We start from the raw sequence: 20,339 nt of genomic DNA, 5'->3' as shown, positions 1-20,339 counted from the left end.
TAGCTCAGGGCTGCTGAAAGATGTGCTCTGAAATCAGTTTTCCAGCTTGGCCCAAGCTGTGCTCAGTTTATTTGAGCAGACTTGCTCTGAGTTTTCTAAGTAGACTATATTGGACAGAATGATAAAATGTCAACAACACTTAATGATCCTGTTTAATAAAAAGAACACTGAAAACACTCAGTCTTGGGACCTTTGGAACCATGGATGAGCTGGCCTCTGCTAGGTTTCTTCTGACCATCATCACTTCAGATCAGTTTATCTTATTTTTGCCAAGAATTCATTTAGTTGTGATTTGTGCAATTTTATAAGTATCTGTTACTAGGTATTAGTGACTTGAAACAGACCTGCTTGAGCTGTCAATCACCATTGTAATCTATGTAATTGGGCCCAATGAAAGGTGCTTTGACTGCTAGATCTTTGACCTTGGGCCAGCTCTTCCATTAGCTATCACAGCTGAGTACCCTTCTGAAATCCATAAAGCTTGGAGTGACATGAACTGAACTATGCTTTAAAAAAAATCTGTTTTGACTTCTGGCAATACCAGTGGCAATATCTGCCGTATGTTACAGTAGACGTTGCCCTTGTGATGGGAACTGTGGACAGTCTGTGGAGAGCCTGGGCCAAGTTTGAAATCGCCAAGGTCACCTTTAAATATAGAGGAAAAAATGCTATTAGAATTCTCTGATATTAACATGGGTATATCAGTGATGAAAGAAAACAAATCTTCTATTGCTATACCTGTTCTACGTTTCAACAGTGTCAGGATATAGCATTTCTTCCAATGCATGAGTTATTTTTAGACTCTATTACATATCCTTGAGATTGAAAAACTGCCCCCTAAAATATTTGAAGATGCTTGGTCATCTCTTTATAATATCTGTATAGAATGTTGTGTAGACCTTTGGCTAAGAAGGGAAGAAATTTTGGCTTTGCCAGCACCTCTACAAATCATGATTAAAAACTCTGGGAGGAAGAGGCCTTGGCTCAGATTAGATGAGGAATAAAATTCAAAATTAACTATTCACCTGAGGCTTAGCTTCTATAAACCACTGTTTTAGGGGCATATAAACTCTAATAAGTTTAATTAATCGCTGACACACTTTTCATGTGGATAAGTAAGTTTCTTATTGTATTAACACCTCATAATTGATTTACATTTTAAACAGTTGTCATTCTACTTAGTTCAAAGTGATATTTCCATACTCGGAAAGGCAAGTATTAGAGAATCCTGATTATTAAATCTTGACTTTGATCATGAAGCCAGCTTTGAAATACAAGTTTCATTGGGTCCTTTCAAGCTCTCTGGCCTGGCAGCTCTGAAGTGTATGTATTAAATTTGAATAGATCACCCATCAAATTCTTCCTCCTTCCTAAAATGTTGGTGTCTGGGTTTACCTGGCGCTTCATTATTTCCTTTTGCTTCTCTAAAATGCCCGAAGAGTGCATCGCACTCGAGCAAAAATGGAAGTACAAGAATGAAATTTTTAACACTAACCCAATTTTACATTTCAAAGAGGTAAAGCTAAAAAATTTATCTTATCTATACCTTTCCCTCGTAAAAGACTTACTCCAATCTAATGATGCTGGCTGCACATGGCAGCATAAAATCTCTGTGTTCCTTTGTTTTAAATTTCTGAGCAGAATTGTACAATAAAGAAAATTATTTTTCATCTATTAAAGTAATGGCCGATTATTAGAGAAGTTGAAAAATAAAGAAACATAGGGAGACGATAAAGTTATTCAGTTTATAAACCCATCGCCAAAAGGCAACCACTTTTAATATTTTGGTGTATTCCATTGCTGTCTCTTCCCATTTCACTACATGTTTATATATAGTGGAAAAAAATTTTTTTAATGTAGTTGAGCTAAAAAAAACATGTCAATTAAACCATCTTTTATTTTGATGAAGCTTTTTTTTTTTTTTTTTTTTTTGGCGGTACGCGGGCCTCTCGCTGTTGTGGCCTCTCCCGTTGCGGAGCACAGGCTCTGGACGCACAGGCTCAGCAGCCATGGCTCACGGGCCCAGCCACTGCACGGCATGCGGGATCCTCCCAGACCGGGGCACGAACCCGCGTCCCCTGCATCGGCAGGCGGACTCTCAACCACTGCGCCACCAGGGAAGCCCGTTGATGAAGCAGTATTTTAAAGGAATAGAATATAACTTTACCTTGTGCTGAGGAATGCAGTACAGATCCCTCAGGAGGAATGCAGGAAGGGGCGTGCTACATACCCCGTCTGTGTGTGTAGTTTACCTGACTGAGATCAGGGAAGTGGGCTAATGGCCTGGAGGGTTTTCTCTGCTGATGTCTGCAATGCCTGGTTCGCAGGGGCTGGGGACCGATGAGGACTCCCTCATTGAGATCATCTGCTCGAGAACCAACCAGGAGCTGCAGGAAATCAACAGAGTCTACAAGGAAAGTGAGTAGCCCCAGTTCTGTGGTGCACCCTCTCAGCCCTGTTTCTGTGACCCCCATCCTGGCCTGCGGGGCTGGTGTTCAGGATAGGGTGCCTGGATTACTTGTGGAGAAATGCTTGCCACCTGGACCGTCCAGGGGTCTGCTCTGTTCCAGGTCCCTCTCCTCCATCTCCTGATGGCCTGGCTTTTGATGATGACGCTCCCCTAGAACTAATACAAAAGGATATACAGGAGCGAAAGCAGAGAAAACAAAGAAAAAAGAGATCTGGTGGGGAGAAGTAGAAAGTATTTTACGTGGATTTCTTGGAATGGGTGCTGTCCAGTTTCTGCTGAGGAGGTTCCCAGCTCTTGACTGTGTGGATCACTGTTAAAAGAGGCGCATGGACCTTTGTGCACCAAGCAGTGTAGGAGACCCGGGTGGAGTAAATGATGCAGCTTACGTGTGTATGTGGTACCACTACATTTAAACAGAGATGCTATTTTGAATAATAAAGTACAAATTCATTGAAAAGTACTCTTTAATTCTTACTAGTTTTTGCCATTGTGCATTTTCTCGATCAGTAGATAATAAACCGCAGTTGTGTACGTGTGTGTGTGTGTAGTCCTCCACATTTTTTAATGATCCAAATAAGTAGAGTCAAGAAGTTTGAGAACCAGTATTTCAGCTACCCAGGAAGTCACTGATCAAAGGTGAGCTTGAAGATCCCTGGTCTGATCCTGCTCTGCGTGTCCCTTGTCACTGATAATAGCACTGGTTCTGATTTTATGAGGGTAAAGATCATTCCAGAGAGTCCACCTCCTTTGGATGGGTACCTCCATGCTGCCACAGCTGTTTTGCTTTTTAGAGGCTTAGTGGGCAGGGGATAAGTGGGACGGGTGGCTGGCTGGCTGCACAGGCAGGAAGCATCAAACCAGATATGTTTTGTTTTCCAAGTGTACAAGACCGATCTGGAGAAGGATATCGTTTCTGACACGTCTGGTGACTTCCGCAAGCTGATGGTCGCCCTCTCGAAGGTTGGTTTCCAGTTTATTTCTTTGTCCTTGCTTCCTCCCAAGGCAAGTTGCGTGCCTCATTTTATACCTGGGAACGAATTAACTCAATCCTCTGTGCCTGCATCAGAAATTCCAGCTGCATTTTCGACAGTGGGTTTGCACCGTCACTGCAGAGTTGTCATTTTTGTATAATAGGATTTCTTATCCTGCAAAACCGTATGGTCAGGTGGACTTTGGGGCCAGAGGAGGAAGAAGCGGCTCTCAGCTCCTGGCCTGGATTTACATGCCAGCCCTCACTGTGACTCGGGGAAGGTCATTTTGCCCCTATCTGTGGTCACATAGGACCCAGTGGCAAGTGACCCTCTTGTTTCTTTCACTTGCTTTCATTTCTTAAGAGACGGTTTGCCCAGGTAGTGGTTTCCCTGGAGAGGTCTTTGCTTGTTCGCTAATGTGAACACATTAATGTGGATGAAAGGCATTTCCTTCCTTAGTCTGAGTTCTGACCCGAGTGCAGTTTAATGTGTATTAGCTGGGCGAGGGAAGAGGAATTTTCCCCTGGAAACCCTGATGGCAAATGGTCGATGGACATGCTGTGTCCTGCCCACGCACCTCTCCGTCACCATAACAGCTCCGTACTCCCCTCCCCAGCTCTCTTCTCTACCACGTGCCCTGCATACCGCCACCCACCCATCTTTTTTCTTTTTTTTTTTTTTGCGGTACGCGGGCCTCTCACTGTTGTGGCCTCTCCCGTTGCGGAGCAACAGGCTCCAGACGCGCAGGCCCAGCGGCCATGGCTCACGGGCCCGGCCGCTCCGTGGCATGTGGGATCTTCCCGGACCGGGGCACGAACCCGTGTCCGCTGCATCGGCAGGCGGACTCTCAACCACTGTGCCACCAGGGAAGCCCCCACCCATCTTTTTGAAATCCACTTGCACCAAGCTCCCGATCAACAGACATTTCTGCTGCATCAAATCCAAACTCTCAACTGCCTTTAAGTGTCTTCTGTCCGCTGGCCCTCCCTAACTTAGTCCTCCTCGCTAGGCTTCCCTCCCGCTCACCTTCTCCTCGGCTGGGCGCACGTCACTCCCCTGTGCCGCTCCTCTTGTGCGGAATGGCTTCTCCTGCTTCCCATTGCCAGCCTCATCTGATGGAGCCTTTGCGCTTTGCCTCAGCTGTACCCCATTGTCCACAGACTTTGCTGACGATTCTGCCTGACAGATTTCTGCCTTCTTTTGCATTTCACGTCTACTTAGAGCCACAGATACTGTGTTGTTTTACCATTTATTCCATGCGTATTTCTCCATCTGGGCTGTGAACTCTCTGAAGGAAGGAGCTAAATATCATTACCTTTTTTAGGGGGAGGAGGGTAGATTCTGTAAGGTGCTTAGCCCAGAACTGGGTAACAAGAGGGTATAGCCCCCACTTCACTGCCTCAATTATTGTAACAATCCTTGGTCTTACCTAGACTTTTTGTTTTTAACCTAGACTTTTTTTTTTTTTTTGGCGGTACGCGGGCCTCTCACTGTTGTGGCCTCTCCCGTTGCGGAGCACAGGCTCCGGACACGCAGGCTCAGCAGCCATGGCCCATGGGCCCAGCCGCTCCGCGGCATGTGGGATCCTCCCGGACCGGGGCATGAACCTGTGTCCCCTGCATCGGCAGGCGGACTCCCAACCACTGAGCCACCAGGGAAGCCCTAACCTAGACTTTTAAGTGAAGAAAAATTTCAAGAGGGTGTTTATTCAGTAAATAGTGGCTTACATGAGTTGGGGAGAAACTAACATTTTCAGTTTTAAAATGTACAAAGAAATACATTTGATGTTCTTAATTTTTTTTTTTTTTTTCCTGTAGGGTCGAAGAGCAGAGGATGGCTCCGTCATTGATTATGAACTGATTGACCAAGATGCCCGGGTCAGTGCCAAGCTTCTTGGTGTTCGGGGTTTTGTTTCCTAGTCTCTGGATAGTGGGTATAGTTATCCATCCTGCATAACAAATTACCTCAAACTCAGTGGCTTAGAACAACAAGCATTTATTATCTCTCAGTTTCTGTGGGTCAGGAACCGGGAAGTGGCTCAGGACTTCTCCTGAGGTTGGAGACCAAGTGTGGACCAGGGCTGCGTCATCTGAGGGCCTGACAGCTTCAGGAGGATGTAGTAGTCCCCCACCCATGTGACTGTTGGCAGGAGGCCTTACTCTTTTTCCACGTGGGCCTCTCGAAGGGGTTGCTTGAGTGTCCTCACAGATGGCAGCTGGCTCTCCCCAGAGTGAGTGATCCAAGAGACACAGCCAGGAGGAAGCCAGGTGCCTTTTATGGTGTAATCTCAAGAGTCACACACACTGTCACTTCTGTCGCGCTCTGTTCATTAGAGGCGAGTCACTAGGTCTAGCTTCCAGTCAGTGGGAGGGGAAGTAGGCTCCACGTTTGGAAGGGAGGAAGGTCAAAGAATTTGTGGGCTTCGTTTTCACTTTCTGGAAGCTGTGGTTATAAGGGGATATACCCTCATAATGCTGGTGTCAGTTACAGGTCAATTTCTGACTCACATTTGCTCATTTAGGCTTTGCTTGTTTCTGCAGGGTGTGATGCTGGTGTTCACACTGGTGGGCATTTGCTGCAAACACACACTAATAGAATTCACAGCACAGAACAGTGGGAGGAGATGGTAGAGGCACAGGCGGGGATAGGAAGGCTTACTGCCCTTGGTGGTGGGGGAAGAGGTGAGAGAGGCAGAGGCCCTTCCTTCTTTTCTGGCTGAATAGAACTGCTGGTTCTCATTCCATAATCATCCAGAACTATTTGTGAAGCTGATTCAGATCACTGTGAACTACATGCCTTTCCCAGACGGTCGACAGCTGTCTCAAAGTATTTCATAAGAGCTGAAGAACAAAATCAATTTTAATCCGTTTTAGTTTTAAAATTCAGTATATTTCACATAGCCCACTTAGCAGGAGGTAGAAAAGGGTTTTTTTAATTTATTTTTTATTAAATTTATTTGTTTATTTATTTTTGGCTGCGTTGGGTCTTCTTTACTTCTTTACTGTGGGCTTTCTCTAGTTGCGGTGAGCAGGGCCTTCTGTTGTTGCGGAACATCGTCTCTAGGCGCGCGGGCTTCAGTACTTGTGGCTCCCGGGCTCTAGAGCGCAGGCTCAGTAGTTGTGGCGCACGGGCTTAGTTGCTCCACAGCATGTGGGATCTTCCCGGACTAGGGCTCGAACCCATGTCCCCTGCATTGGCAGGCGGATTCTTAACCGCTGCGCCATCAGGGAAGTCCCTAGAAAAGGGTTTTGCAGCTCCCAGATAGTGGATGGTCACTGAATAAGTATCAGCTCTTGCATAAGCCTTTCTCCCTCCTTCCCTGCCATTCTTAGTGTCACTTATAGCCCCTAAATTTTCCAGAAACTGAAAATGTGATTGGACCAGCTTTTTTTTTGTTTTCAGCTCCGTCATTTCCGGAGTCTCTAGGAATTCTGGGGGTGGGTATGTGACTTGTAGCTGTCTTCAGTAGATGACCAGTAGTTGATGTGCTATTGAACGTGCCAAATGGAGGAGAGCTGGGTGTGCCAATGAGCATTGGCTTGTCCTTCCGTATATGAGTAGAGGTTCTTGGTCATCCCTTCGGTGTTCAGGGAAGGAGATTTCTACAGCATCACCCTCACGAACAACCTCCTGTCATGCTGTATGTCTGTGCTTCAGGAAGACTGCTCTTAAGACTTTTGACCTAAACAGCACATTTTTCCTGTGTCTGCAGTGCAATCGTCCTTTCTCATTTTGGCGTTCTGAATGTATAGGTTTTGGGGTTTTGTGCGTGACGGGTTTTTAATGACCTTGCTCTGGACTGTGGAATTAACTTTCGTGGTCGGTTGTGCTCGTAGGAACTCTACGACGCTGGCGTGAAGAGGAAAGGAACTGATGTTCCCAAGTGGATCAGCATCATGACCGAGCGGAGTGTGTGCCACCTCCAGAAAGGTGAGTGCTGTGCTGGGGAGGTCTTAGAGCACCAGGGCCAAACCGGAGGGCCCTCTCCAGTGGGCCAGCTGGGTGTCTGTGTTGGGGCTCGGGTCTGCCAGAAGAGAGTACACTCCCCGCTTTGTACCCTCTCATCTCACCCATTTTTCCTCACCAAGTCCATTCATCCTTCTTTCCCATTTTGGATCGTTTTTTTCCCCTAAATCCCTCTGTTTGGTGCTTTGTTGTGCTGCCTCTTCTCGTCTGGATCCTTTTATCTTGCTGTATCTGTTGAAGTAATGGACTTAGTTGGGTGCTATGTACTGTTTCTCGTGGCCCAGAGAAAGTGGGTTCCACGCCGGAGAGATGAAGATGGTCAAAACATGTGGCTGGGGCAGTGTCATTCAGGACAGGTGCACGGTACGGCTGTCCCGGGGCACCTGGTACAGTGTCAGCTCTGGTCTGCATGGCAGTCCCTAACCCTCTAGGACGCTATGATTATCATCATCTGTGTGTGTGTGTGTGTGTGTGTGTGTGATGCATAACCGTGTGGGTAACCATTGATAGCTTTGACTAGTAGCTCTGTTATAATACTTATCTGTTGCTTTTCTTTAGTATTTGAAAGGTACAAGAGCTACAGCCCTTATGACATGCTGGAGAGCATCAAGATGGAGGTTAAAGGAGACCTGGAAAACGCTTTCCTGAACCTGGGTAAGCAGGTGTGGCCCCCCCATCCCTAGTGGACATCAGCTTTCGGTCAGCTAGCTGTGCTGAAGCAGAAGTAACAAATGGCCATCCTGTTAATTCAAGTGGCTTTGGGAGACATGAGACATGGCTTCTTTACATGATTTGGGTAGTTTCATAATCTTCACTGTATGAATTTAAGACACGGAACTGAAAAAGGGCTTACGTTGGTAGAATGGAGCGTTGCCCAGGAGGAATAAGATAACCAGAGAGGGCTTCCCTGGTGGCGCAGTGGTTGAGAGTCCGCCTGCCGATGCAGGGGACCACGGGTTCGTGCCCCGGTCCGGGAAAATCCCACATGCCGCGGAGCGGCTGGGCCTGTGAGCCATGGCCGCTCAGCCTGCGCGTCCGGAGCCTGTGCTCCGCAACGGGAGAGGCCACAACAGTGAGAGGCCCCTGTACCACAAAAAAAAAAAAAAAAAAAAAGATAACCAGAGAAAGGGCTCTCTCCATTGGGGGAACTCACACATCCATTTGGGTTTCTGCATTGCTCAGAGTCCCCTGGTTTAAGAGCACAGTTGGGGGACTTCCCTGGTGGCACAGTGGCTAAGAATCCGTCTGCCAATGCAGGGGACATGGGTTCGAGCCCTGGTACGGGAAGATCCCACGTGCCGCGGAGCAACTAAGCCCATGCACCACCACTACTGAAGCCCGTGGGCCTAAAGCCTGTGCTCCCCAACAAGAGAAGCCACCACAATGAGAAGCCCGCGCACCACAATGAAGAGTGGCCCCCGCTCGCCGCAACTAGAGGAAGCCCGCCTGCAGCAATAAAGACCCAGCGCAGCCAAAAATAAATAATATATAAATTTATTTTTTTAAAAAAAGCACAGCTGGCTGATTCAGAGGATTCCTGGTTTTCCCTGAGCGTTTCCCATTTTGCAGAGCCCATTCCTGTTACGTCTGGTCATCTGGTGGTGCCCCAGGTCAGGGCTTCGCCCCCTACTGGTGGAGGAGAGAGGAGTTACTGACCCTTTTCTTCTCTCCACAGTGCAGTGCATTCAGAACAAGCCCCTGTATTTTGCTGACAGACTGTACGACTCCATGAAGGTAAGGGCGACTGGCCAAGAGGTCCATGTTTCCACACTAGGCTTTTTCTTCCTTTGTGCCCCAGACTAAAGCTCCTGACTAGTGGATGGAGGAAGGGACCCCACTGTCTAGGTGCAGGAACACACTAGTCAGCTCTGCTTTTATGTGACAGGTGAGAAAACCACCAATCTGTCTTCTGTTTCTCCCAACTACTTGAACACGTGTTTGTGTACAGGTAGAAAGCAAAGTGCCATGGGAGAGAGAAAAGGCTAGATGGTGATCATGTCAGATTCCTGTTCAGATTTCTCAGTGATTCCCTCCCGGTACCCCAGAGTAAGGACAGACAAGGAAAAGAGGTTCTTAAGCAACCACTAGGCAGTAGGCATTGTGCGACTTACTTTATCTTAAATCATTACCAAAACACCTGTGAGGCTTGTGTGACTATCTTCTTTCTAGATGAGGAGAATGGAGCTTGGAAAGCTTCAGCTTGCTTGAGGTTACATAGCCCAACTTGAACTTGGGTCTTTCTGACTCCAAAGCCAGCCCTGCACTTTTCCCTTAAATGGACTGTCTCTTCCCACAGTTGCATCCCCTTTTCCACGCCTTAGATGTGCCTTGTGCCTCATGGCTTCCAGGCCCTTGCCGCCTCTTCCTGGGTCATCCCCTTGTCCACACTGCCTCTCTCCCGTCTCCCCTCAGGTTCCATGTCAAGTATGGCCCGTTCTCTGCTCTGAGGTTCTGGATGTAAACTTTAGTGGTCCTTTTTGCTTGTACCATTCAAAATGGCATAGAGCCACGGTGAGCGTGGTAGCATGTGCTCTCTAAGCCCCCGAGAGCCAGGAGCTTTGTGTTACGTACGTAAACTCGCGCACTTCCTGACCTGAGCCTTGCAGTGGTTAGCGCTCAGTTCACGTTTACTGAATGTACAGCATGGGGGCTTTGTGCCGATTTCATGCTGGTGTGTTTGGAATTCCAAGGCGCTCATTGTTCTTAAGGGAGCAGTTTTGCGGTTATCTTTGCAGTCTCTTAGAGGGTGGCATCAGGAACCCAAATGAGTTCCATGCGCAGGAGAACTCACTAGACTCTTTTTTAATGATTAACATTGTCAGCGAATTATAACTCGGAACGTAAATTTGACTTTCAGGGCAAGGGCACTCGCGATAAGGTCCTGATTAGAATCATGATCTCCCGCAGTGAAGTGGACATGTTGAAAATCAGATGTGAATTCAAGAAAAAGTACGGCAAGTCCCTGTACTATTACATTCAGGTAAGGCCCCACCTGACCATCAGAGGGCTGGGAGTCCTGGGCAGGTGCCTGTCAGAACAATGGCAGAGGGCTTCCCTGGTGGCGCAGTGGTTGAGAGTCCGCCTGCCGATGCAGGGGACACGGGTTCGTGCCCCGGTCCGGGAAGATCCCACATGCCGCGGAGCGGCTGGGCCCGTGAGCCATGGCCGCTCAGCCTGCGCGTCCGGAGCCTGTGCTCCGCAACGGAAGAGGCCACAGCAGTGAGAGGCCCGCGTACCACAAAAAAAAAAAAAAAAAAAAAAAGAACAATGGCAGAATGGCGGTTTTCTGTTTTCTAACTCCCCGGGGAAGAGATGCTAGTCATCAAATATCAGGGATTTATTTTGAAACTGCTATTAGGATTTGTCCTGGCATCTTACAGAATCAGGCAAATATTTCATATTTCCCACACATATTCTGCAGTGACAGTTGGTGCTCATGACAGTGATCCTGCAGGACTTGCTGACGTCCTGAAAAGACTTAGATCAATTTAATCTACGTTTTATTATATTTCCATGTCTTGAAACTCCTCTGTGATAAGCCTGGCAACATTTCCTCACTCAGAACTCCCATCTCTCCCCTCCCCATTTAGCCTGTCCCTGTTTTGGAGGGATAGAGTGTTCGTACATAAGAAGCAGTTGCCTTCACCGTGGTCCCTCCCACTGTGTTTAATTCAGACAGATGTTGCAAACCCCTCTTTCTGAAAGATCCTGAAAATTTCAACGTCGTGTCCGTGGTTACCAGGGATGAATTTAGAGCTGGGTTTGCTATAACTAGGTTTACTAGGGCATATGTTTAAAATTCAGGGAGGATTTAGAGTCAGTAATTATTTCCTTAACTCATCAGCTTATTCCCACGTGACCTTAAGAGTCCACGAAACAACACAGTCAGGCAGGAAGGTGCCTCGCGTGTCTTCTCTGGAAGGATGTGGGCCAGGGAGAAAACAGGTGCTGTTTCCAGGACCTCAGTGCAGGAGGAGCAGACTGGGTTCTGTCCTCTGGTCACTTACCATGTTAATCCCCAGGACCCTGTGTTCTCTCTACCCTTGTGGCAATGATCTCCCCTGGGCCGCGATCCCTGAGGGTCCTCTGATGGTTTGGGTGTGTCTGGGCAGGTCCCACAGAGGCTCCATGTGCCGTGGGCCTGCTTGTGTGTTTCTGCAGAGTGTGGGTCTTTCTCCTGACCCTGAATTTCTTTTTTCTCCTTGGCCACTTATAGCAAGACACCAAGGGTGACTACCAGAAAGCGCTGCTGTACCTGTGCGGTGGGGATGACTGAAGCCCTCAATGGCCCGAGGGTCCAGGACGGCTGCTCTGCGCTCCCAGCTAACAATTCTACACAATCAGCTTGTGGCTAACAACCCCCTTGTGCCCATCCCTGGGAGGATGACGTTAGTGCTGCCCACCTCACCTGCTCCATCCTTAGTTTAGTTGCCTAAGCATTGCCTGCCTTTCCGGTCTAGTCTCTCTTTACAGTAAAAGAAATGAACATTCCGAGGAATTGGAAGTGAAATCTATGATGTGAAACACTTTGCCTTTTGAGTACTGTGTCGTAAACAGATGAATAAACTGAATTTTTACTTTAGGAACAAGTACTTTGTTGACCTTGCTCTCAATTTAATTGTTTCAAAATCAAACGTGCTTAAGGGTTGTATTGTTGGGCCGGTAAGGCTGTCCCCTTGAGGAAGAAGGCTCTAGAAAGGAGCTGTCCGATATAGTAGCTGCTATCCAGATGCGGCTATTTACATTTAAATTTATTTAAACGAAATAATTAAAAGGTCAATTCCTCAGTCAGTCTGTCCACATTTCAGATACTCAGTATCCACGTGTGGTTAGCACCTAGCGTATTGGACAGCACAGGCAGCGTACATTTTCATTATAATAGAAGGTTCTATTGCACAGGGGATGATAGTACCTATGGGGGGAAAAATCCCAGAATGACCCCTTCATCTGCTCATCTTTATACAGGTAAGTTAGGTGGAAACAAGCTGCAGGGGCCTCAAACTGGGAAAAGGGTAGGATGGTGTGGTAGACTCCATTTAGCAAATATTCCAAGTATTCCCATAAGAATTACAGAAATCAGTAACATCCTGCCCCAGCCTCGAGGGCTCACCTGTCAGAGTCAAGCTACAGCATCCTCGTACAAGCGGTGTAACAAAAGTGGACGGGCACACAGAGAAGAAAGCGATTGGCTTTGCCTGGGAGGATTGAGAAAGATGACCCAGAGAAGAAAATGTCTGAGCCGTGCCCTAATATCTAAGGGGAGTGTTACATCTGGGAGGAAGCTCTCCACGAGCATTCTTATGGTTCTGATTAAAGGTAATTCATACACCTGGTTCACATTTCAAACATCACACAGAGTCTGTGCAGTGAAAATTACATCTCCCTCCCACTCTCTTCCCAGCCAGCCAGGGGGGCCTTCCTAGAGTCACGTGGTTTCTGGTCCTTCCTTCCATGGATAGACTGTGTACTAAGCAGGCGTGTGTGTTGACGTACCTGTCTCCGCTCACAAGGTGAAGGTGCTGTTCATTGGCTTCTAGCCCAGGACCCTGCAGATGGCTTGCTCATACAGGTACCTCCCCTAAGCTGGGGGTAGGGCTGGGGCAGTGTTGATGACTATCCCCAAATTCTTACACTACATTTCCTCCTCGTAAAGGGTGCTGTGTCAGTCACTAATTCTTGACACCTGGCTGATGTCGGGCGCGCTTAGTGGTCTGCAGGGACTAGGCAGGTAGTGGAAATGCAGGTGTGAAATGGGCTGGTTGGACAGAAGTGGGGAGCCTGGAGAATGGAGAACACCTGCCCCACTTTCAGCCTTCAGATCCAATGAAAACAGCACCACGATAACCAAAAGATATACATCTGTGGACCGATTGATTTGCTATTTTGACCTTTGGCAGACTTGCTGTAGAAACTCAGATGGAACAGGGCTCTTCAGTCACTAGGCCCACAAAGTGCCCGCAAGGCCACTGAGATACTCTTTAAAATGCAAGTTAGGCAAAAAATAGTGTGTCTTCTCAAATGTCTCTTCCTATGCATATTAGATGTGGTGCCTCCGATCCCAGAATATACTTTTCCGCGTGCTTGGGGCAGAGTTCAAGGAACTGCATAAGAAGCGGGGAATTTCTGTCTCCCTGCACATTCTGGTGTTGCCCTCAGAAGTGGTCGGGCTCTGCGACTTCCCTGGCAGTCCAGTGGTTGAGACTCCGTGCTCCCAATGCAGGGGGCACAGGTTCGACCCCCGGTTGGGGAGCTAAGATCCTGCACACCACGTGGCGCGGCCATGAAAACAACAAAACTGATTGGGCTGAGCAGAGGCTGTCGGGAGCGGTGTTTCAGATCACGAAGCATTCAGGCTGTTTCTTCCCACCACACAATGCGTTTCATGCAGCAGAGGGAAAGGTGGTGGAAAGAGAAGGCAGGGCTGGGCAGCCAGGGTGTGGGCAGGCTCCTGCTCTCGCCCTGCCCAGGGTGGCCTGGCCACTGGTCTGGCAGCTCTGGACCCTCCAGCAGGCGTGAGGGAACGCCCAAAAGGCAGCTTGGCGAAAGGAAGGCCCCCGGAGAACCGTTCCAAATGCTGCCTGCTGTCTCCCCTGAATGGAACAATGGCTGTCTAGTGTTTTCCAAAACTGACAGAAAGGGCACTTAGAATTTGGCCTCATCTTCTGGATTCCAGCTTGTCCTCCACAGTTAAGCTGTCCAAACCATTTCTTTTTTTTTTTAATTAAATTATTTATTTGGTTGCGCCGGGTCTTAGTTGCAGCAGGCGGGCTCCTTAGTTGCAGCACGCTTGTGAGATCTAGTTCCCTGACCCTGGGATCGAACCCGGGCCCCCTGCATTGGAGACGCAGTGGAGTCCTAACCACTGCATTACCAGGGAAGTCCCCAAACCGTTTCTGGAAGTAAAGAACCATCTGGAGATTTTTGACTATTCTCCCAATTTTACTTTGTCAAGAGAAGGAAAAGGGAATGCGGCAGGCTTTAACAATGGCAGCCGATAAGAAGAACTTTGTATTCTTGGAGGAGTTAAAGGTAAATGCATGCAGTTTAGTCATGGAAACTTATTAAACTATGATTGTGAACAAGAAGATACGATTTTTTTTCTCCCTGACCTGTGTGGTGGAGCAGGACAGGACTGTCACATTGCACAGCTCCAGACGGCACCCTTCACATTGTAGCCTATGTGAATGGTATGTCCCCTGGACTTATGCAGTGCACAACCTGAGTGGCCATCCATGACAGCCCTATATGGTTGACCCTAGGTGTGTGTGAGATGACCTACTAAGCCTTTTTGTCACATTGTTGGCTTCCAGATTAGAGTTGGAAGACAAATCTTACTTAGAAACAGGTGGCTAAACCTTGTCTTTTCCACAGACTCTTGATCTTTGGACCCATCTTACTGGGCTATGCATCAATGACCACGCATATGAATCTTCCCAGTATGTGAAGTTCCTGTGGCGTAAATTATTAGTAAAGATAGCTAGAGCAGGGGAAACCAGGCTTACAAAGTGGCTGCATTTAGCAAGAAAAATGATTTGAGGACAGAAATCTTTTAAATCAATTTTTAGTCTTTAAATGACTCCAGTCTCCAGGCCTCTCCCCACATTTTGACAAACGGCTTTGCCTTCCCATCCACATTAGTTTATCTGACCTCCTTTTTCCATCAACTACCAAAATGAAAACTCCGTTGCAAGAGAGAGGGAGCGATTTTAAACATCCCTTAGCAATGAGGCAGAACATGCTATAGCCATCAAGTTCTAGTTGTTCATTCTATTTATTGAAAAAAGCCTGTAGCCTGATTTCTTTTATGCGAGTACATTTGAGCAAGCAAAGTTTATAGAGATGACTTATCTCATTACATTAGAAGAGTGATTTGCTATCTCAGCATCTATAAGCAATTTTAACAGACATTTCTGAATGAAGAAAAGCTTTTGTAAATATATGCGAAAGACACGATTTCATCAAGCATTAAATTGGAGGTGCCCTGGAAAAATATTACATTTGTGCATTCAATTAGCTTGATTGTGGCTGAATTTTGTCCACTGAAGGAAGCATTTCTACAGAAAAACAGGAGCATTCCCTATGTCAGCAGGTTTCTGAAAACAGAAAACACACTTTCCCCTTTGCAAGTCCTCTTTTGCATTTGTGCTGTTCCCAGCTATGCGTCCCTAATCAGCCTTCTCAGTCTCGTTCTCCACAGTAAGAGGGTAAGGGGAGAGCGAACCAGGAGCCACGTTGTTTAGGCCTTAGAGAAATCCCAACCCAACGATTCCAACATTAATAGCCTGCATCTAGTCTGAAAGCTAGGCAAGCTCTGGGCAAAACTGGGACGGGTCAAGGATGGACTTAAGTTCTCCAAACTTGCCTTCCTGGTCTCTGCAGGGCCTCTCCTTTCAGGGTCTGTGGGATGCTGTTTAAATCTTGGTAGGGCTGTTAGCCCAGGTCTCTTTCCTGGAAGTAAGTGTATAGGGTCAGCTTTATCTTGGAATGAAGGCTTTGTTCCCATATTACGGGAATGAAAGGAGTTAGTGAAGGAATGGGAGAATGGTTGGGATTCAAGAGGGCTTTCTTGGACCCCTGAAATCACAGTAAAGAAGTGAGCTAAGTATTTAGGATGATCACTAGCCCTTCCCTGCAACCCTTGCTGTTCTGTAGTTGAACCATCAGCTTTATATTAATAAGAAACAAACCAGAAAGGACATAATATGTCAGTGGAACCTGGTGTGGAGGTGGCTTGTTAAACAGTAGGTGAGGACAAATTACAACTTTCCCAGCTGTAATCCATTAGAGCCCAAGGCTATCGTACTTCAAGTACATTTCTAAAGATTAATACAAGGATTAGCAAGGAGTTTGGATCAGGAATACAGACATATTTCAAACAAGTTTTAGGTTTCTATATCAGTGAGGTTGCCAGATCTCTTGGATTCTTGAGTTTTGGAAAACCATCTTGGTCTTAAAGGATCACTTTTGTCCTAATAGATATGAACTCATCTATGACTAGAAAAAATTTTAAAGTCCAGAGTTGGTCAGGTAATACAGGATCTCTCATTCACTTATTCATTTATTGACTTATTAATGTATTCAGTAGACAAGCCTACTATATGCTGGTGACTGAACTAATCACCGAGGATTGGAAGAACATGGCAACGCTGACCATGCAGAATAATAAGGGCTGTGATGGAGGTACAGGTGAGACTCTTGGGTGGGGGGGGCGGGTCCAGAGTAAACGATTCTCACCTAGGATAAAGCATCTGGAAAGGTTTGGGGAGAGGCGATCCTTAAAGCAGGAATTTTTTTTTTTGGTATTTTTTTCCTGACATACAGGAGGAATACAGAATCACTGTAGAAAGTTAAAAAATACAGAAAAGTATAAAGGAGAAAATCTGAATCACCTGGAACTCCAACTAGAACAAATCACTGTTAACATTTTGGCAGGACGACTTGAGACTGACTGAGCTCTTGTTTCCTTGGCAGTAAGCTCAAGAGGAAGGAATGAGAGGCAGGTTTTCCTTCCCATCCTGAAGAGGGAGGGCTGAGTTCCAGGCAGTGGAAGTCAGGCTCCCCTTGCCTCATGGAAGAGTTAAGTGGATTTTGAGTTTTCCAAGTCCAGTTCAAGAATATGTAGGCCTGGATTGTCTAAAGGGAAGGGTTCTGGAGGAAAGGAAGAAGTGAGTAGCCTAACCCTGGCTCAGCTGGGTTCAGAGACTGAGCATGGCAGTGCCCAGGGGATGGGGACAGTACCCAGCCTCCATGCAGTGCCTGGAGTGTCCTGACCTCTGGGAAGCCTGGGTGTTTGCAGGGAATTAAAACCTTGCCCGCCGCAGTGCTGGCTCCCTCAGGGAAGGTCTTAGTGATGGTATGGTGAATGGGGAATGAGGCTCTGCCCAGTGTTAAAATCTATTTCCAGTCTTGCTCTGACTCTATACCATTTCCTCCCCAGTCACCAGGACAGCACACATCCCACGACCAACTGCTAGAAGGGAACCTCTCTGTACGTTTACCTTCTGACTTTTCTCCTTGTCACATTTTATGATTTACAGTATCTATTCCAGATAAATCCTAAGTATTCCAGACAGTTCAGAGCTCCATAATTTAGACCTAACTTTGTGCTTTGAAGACCCTAAGTTAGTAGGGAAAACAGGTTCCTATTAGAGTCTTAAAGCAAGAGAAGGAAGATGAAGGACGCGCTCCAGATAGCGTATTCCAAGTTGCTAGGAAAACAAAGAAACCATAGAAAATGATTTCAGAGCATAGACGAAACAAAGGAAGAGGTGGAATCAAAACTTTTCAGCTCTTCAGTGGGATAACTGCCAGTTCTGTTTTTGATATGAGGTTTCAGCATCGTTCACATGTAGCTTCTAATACGAACAGATCCAGAGTAAGGGAATGCATGTCAGCCTTATTCCTAGCCTCTGTATCCTTTGTTTCTCCCCTTGGTTGAAGTCTCCAAATCTGCACATAGAAATTCAGGCCTGTCCTGTGCCTGGTTTCAGGCCTTTGCTGGCCAGAGCATGGAGTATTTACCCAGCTTTGTCTCCCGCTTGGCATGACCCTGCTCAGTCCCGGGAAGCCCAGCTGTCCCAGGAACAGGCTACTTGCTTCTTCCTTTCACCCCAGAGCCCTCCCCTTGGAGAGAATCTGCCTCCACTGGGCTCAAGGGGTTCCAACCAGCTTATATATTCATGTCCCTACAAACCCTGCAGGTTACTCTCCTGACTAGATGGTGATCGGCTTATGCCCTAAAGCAACAAAGACAGATACTGAGACAGCCAAAGTTAAAAAGATAAGGTGGAAATCGTGCTTCCTTCAAAATCAGTTGGCCTTGTAATTGCCTTTTCTCCTGGTCTAGCAACTGCCTTCTCCCACGTGGATGCCGGTGTTTATTGCCTTATGCTTGAAATGAAAAGGCAAATTTTGACATCCAAGGACTGGTTAGTCCTGAGAGGGCAGGGGATCTGGAAGAACAGTAGTTAGTCAGCACAGGCTGTGCTCTTGAAGCAGCTTGGCTTTCCTTCCCTCTGAGAACGTATCTTCAAGGTCAGTCTGAAGTTTGCAAGCCTGGTGGCCACTCTACCCCACTGGGGCAGCCTGACAGAGGGAGCAATTCAGTACCGCACAGCCATAAAATGTCCACGAGTTTAAAAAACAAAACCACAGTTGTTCTTGGGGCTGGGCTGGTTCCCCCATTCCAGTTTTAGCAGGATGTGTATGTGGCCATGAAACTCTTGGTGAGCTCTGAGGCCGTCCAGCGGGTGGTAGGGAACGTGCAGTAGGAACCCTGCACGTCAGGGCTCAGTGTCTGCAAATGGGCTTTACATGACGAGCGGGATGCACCCTGCGGGCAGAAGGGATCCCGGGGCAGGGAGTGCGAGGCAGGATCTCAGGAAGCCAAAGCTGGGCAAGGTCACTCTCCTCCTCCTCTGGATGTGATCAGTGGCCTCCTTCAGGCGGAGCTGACATGAGCTATGCCTATGGCAGGCGAACGGGAGATCCCAGCTTCACAGTGGACCAGGACCTTGCCTTCCTTTTCCCGGACCCAGTCAGTGAAGCCTATTGCTCCTTGGGAGCAGGAGCGAATGTCAGCCGCGTGGCTGTCTAGCACAGGGATCCATTTGTAGTGCAGGTGGGCCGTGCAGGCCTGCGAGGTCCGCCGCCAGACACTCTGCAGGGCCGAGATCACGTGCAGGGTGGCGAGGAACCGGCACTTGGATGCTTGGTGGGTACTTTCAAGGTGGAGGAACAGAGGGATTGCACCTGGGCCTCCGTGGTCCTAAGGCGGCCGGTAGCTGAGGTTGAGCACTGGTTTCCCACACTGGCTGATGAGCGCGCTCTCGTTTCAGTCTCCTCTGGTGAAATGGGTTTTACAGCCACGCAGCACTCGGGAATATTCCGAGTGGAAAGCCTCCTACCCTCGCCTGTAAGAAGCACACCTGCCGGCGAGCAGGCAGGGCGGGGAGCAGCGAGGCTGGCGGGACGCGCACCGCGGTCTCCTCGGCACCCCCCGCCGCGCGCGCGCCCTCTGTCGGGCAGCACGAGCGCGCCGCCGAGGGGAGATCTGCGTGAAGCGAGCCGCGCACGCTCGAGGGGGCAAGGCGTGGGGTGGGGGTGGGCGTGCGCGTGGTCCCGCCCCCACCCACGCCGCACGCAGGTGCCCAGGCCCCGTGCACGCAGGCGAGGCTCCGGGCGAGCGGGGCGTGGCTGCGCGGGCCGGCAGCTCCGCTCGCGTTTCCCGCCTCGGACGCTCGGCGTTCTGCCGGCTACTCGCCGACCCCTGGAGTCGGGCCGAGGAGTTTTCAACGGAGTCTGAGGAAACTCAATGTGCAGCGTTACAGGAAACTAAATATAAGACGTTTAACTGGAAGAGCCAGGTAAGATGGGTCATTTGACCCTTGAACCACGCGGGGGTTAGGGGCACTGACCTCCCGTGGAGTCGAAAATCCTCTCATGCTCAGTCTCTGCCTCAAAAACAGGAATTGGTAAACGACTCACCCAAGGGCTGGAAGCTCAAACAGTTTGGTTAGGATGAGGATTCAAGCTCTAGTTCTTTTGATTCCGCATAATGTGATCTCTAATTGAACGCAGGCTTTTCCCCACACTTACTTAACGTAAAGGTCTGTATAATGAAAATACAGGTGCTGTATTTGTTGGAAAAAAACTCCATGTAAGTGGACCCGCACAGTTCAAACTGCAGTTCAAACCCATGTTACTCAAGGGTCAACTGTATTTTAGGATGGAACTCTGGCTTAGATATCAGAAGTTGTTGAGGGCTCCCTCTCAGAGGTGAGTTAAATCATCAATCAGTCATTTTCTATCCCCACCCTCAATAAAGAATACAGGTTTGGAGTGTCTAGATCCGGGTCGGCTGCTGTAAGTCAGATGACTGCAATTAAGTGATAATAGTAGAAACTGTACGGAATATCAGGCTGCCTAGATTC

At 48.0% G+C, this 20,339-nt stretch overlaps 1 protein-coding gene and 1 pseudogene across 2 annotated transcripts in view; one reads left to right on the top strand and one right to left on the bottom strand.

Moving 5' to 3' along the window:
* Positions 1 to 11,996, top strand: part of ANXA2 (annexin A2) — a 44,239-nt gene extending 32,243 nt beyond the window's left edge. For both annotated transcript variants that reach the window (XM_060151174.1, XM_060151178.1), the window contains exons 6-13: positions 2,328 to 2,418; positions 3,351 to 3,430; positions 5,259 to 5,318; positions 7,278 to 7,371; positions 7,966 to 8,061; positions 9,083 to 9,141; positions 10,265 to 10,387; positions 11,624 to 11,996. In XM_060151174.1, the coding sequence (XP_060007157.1) occupies positions 2,328 to 2,418; positions 3,351 to 3,430; positions 5,259 to 5,318; positions 7,278 to 7,371; positions 7,966 to 8,061; positions 9,083 to 9,141; positions 10,265 to 10,387; positions 11,624 to 11,683 (663 nt within the window). In that variant the 3' untranslated portion in view covers positions 11,684 to 11,996. The remainder of the gene's footprint in view (positions 1 to 2,327; positions 2,419 to 3,350; positions 3,431 to 5,258; positions 5,319 to 7,277; positions 7,372 to 7,965; positions 8,062 to 9,082; positions 9,142 to 10,264; positions 10,388 to 11,623) is intronic.
* A 6,602-nt stretch (positions 11,997 to 18,598) lies between these two features.
* LOC132528594 (dual specificity protein phosphatase 5-like) lies at positions 18,599 to 19,850 on the bottom strand (annotated as a pseudogene).
* Positions 19,851 to 20,339: the final 489 nt, after the last annotated feature.

Source organism: Lagenorhynchus albirostris, chromosome 1 (assembly GCF_949774975.1).
Source record: "Lagenorhynchus albirostris chromosome 1, mLagAlb1.1, whole genome shotgun sequence".
Taxonomy (NCBI): Eukaryota; Metazoa; Chordata; class Mammalia; order Artiodactyla; family Delphinidae; genus Lagenorhynchus; species Lagenorhynchus albirostris.
The sequence above is the reverse complement of the archived record's forward strand: the minus strand, read 5'-3'. Positions and strand labels throughout refer to the sequence as shown.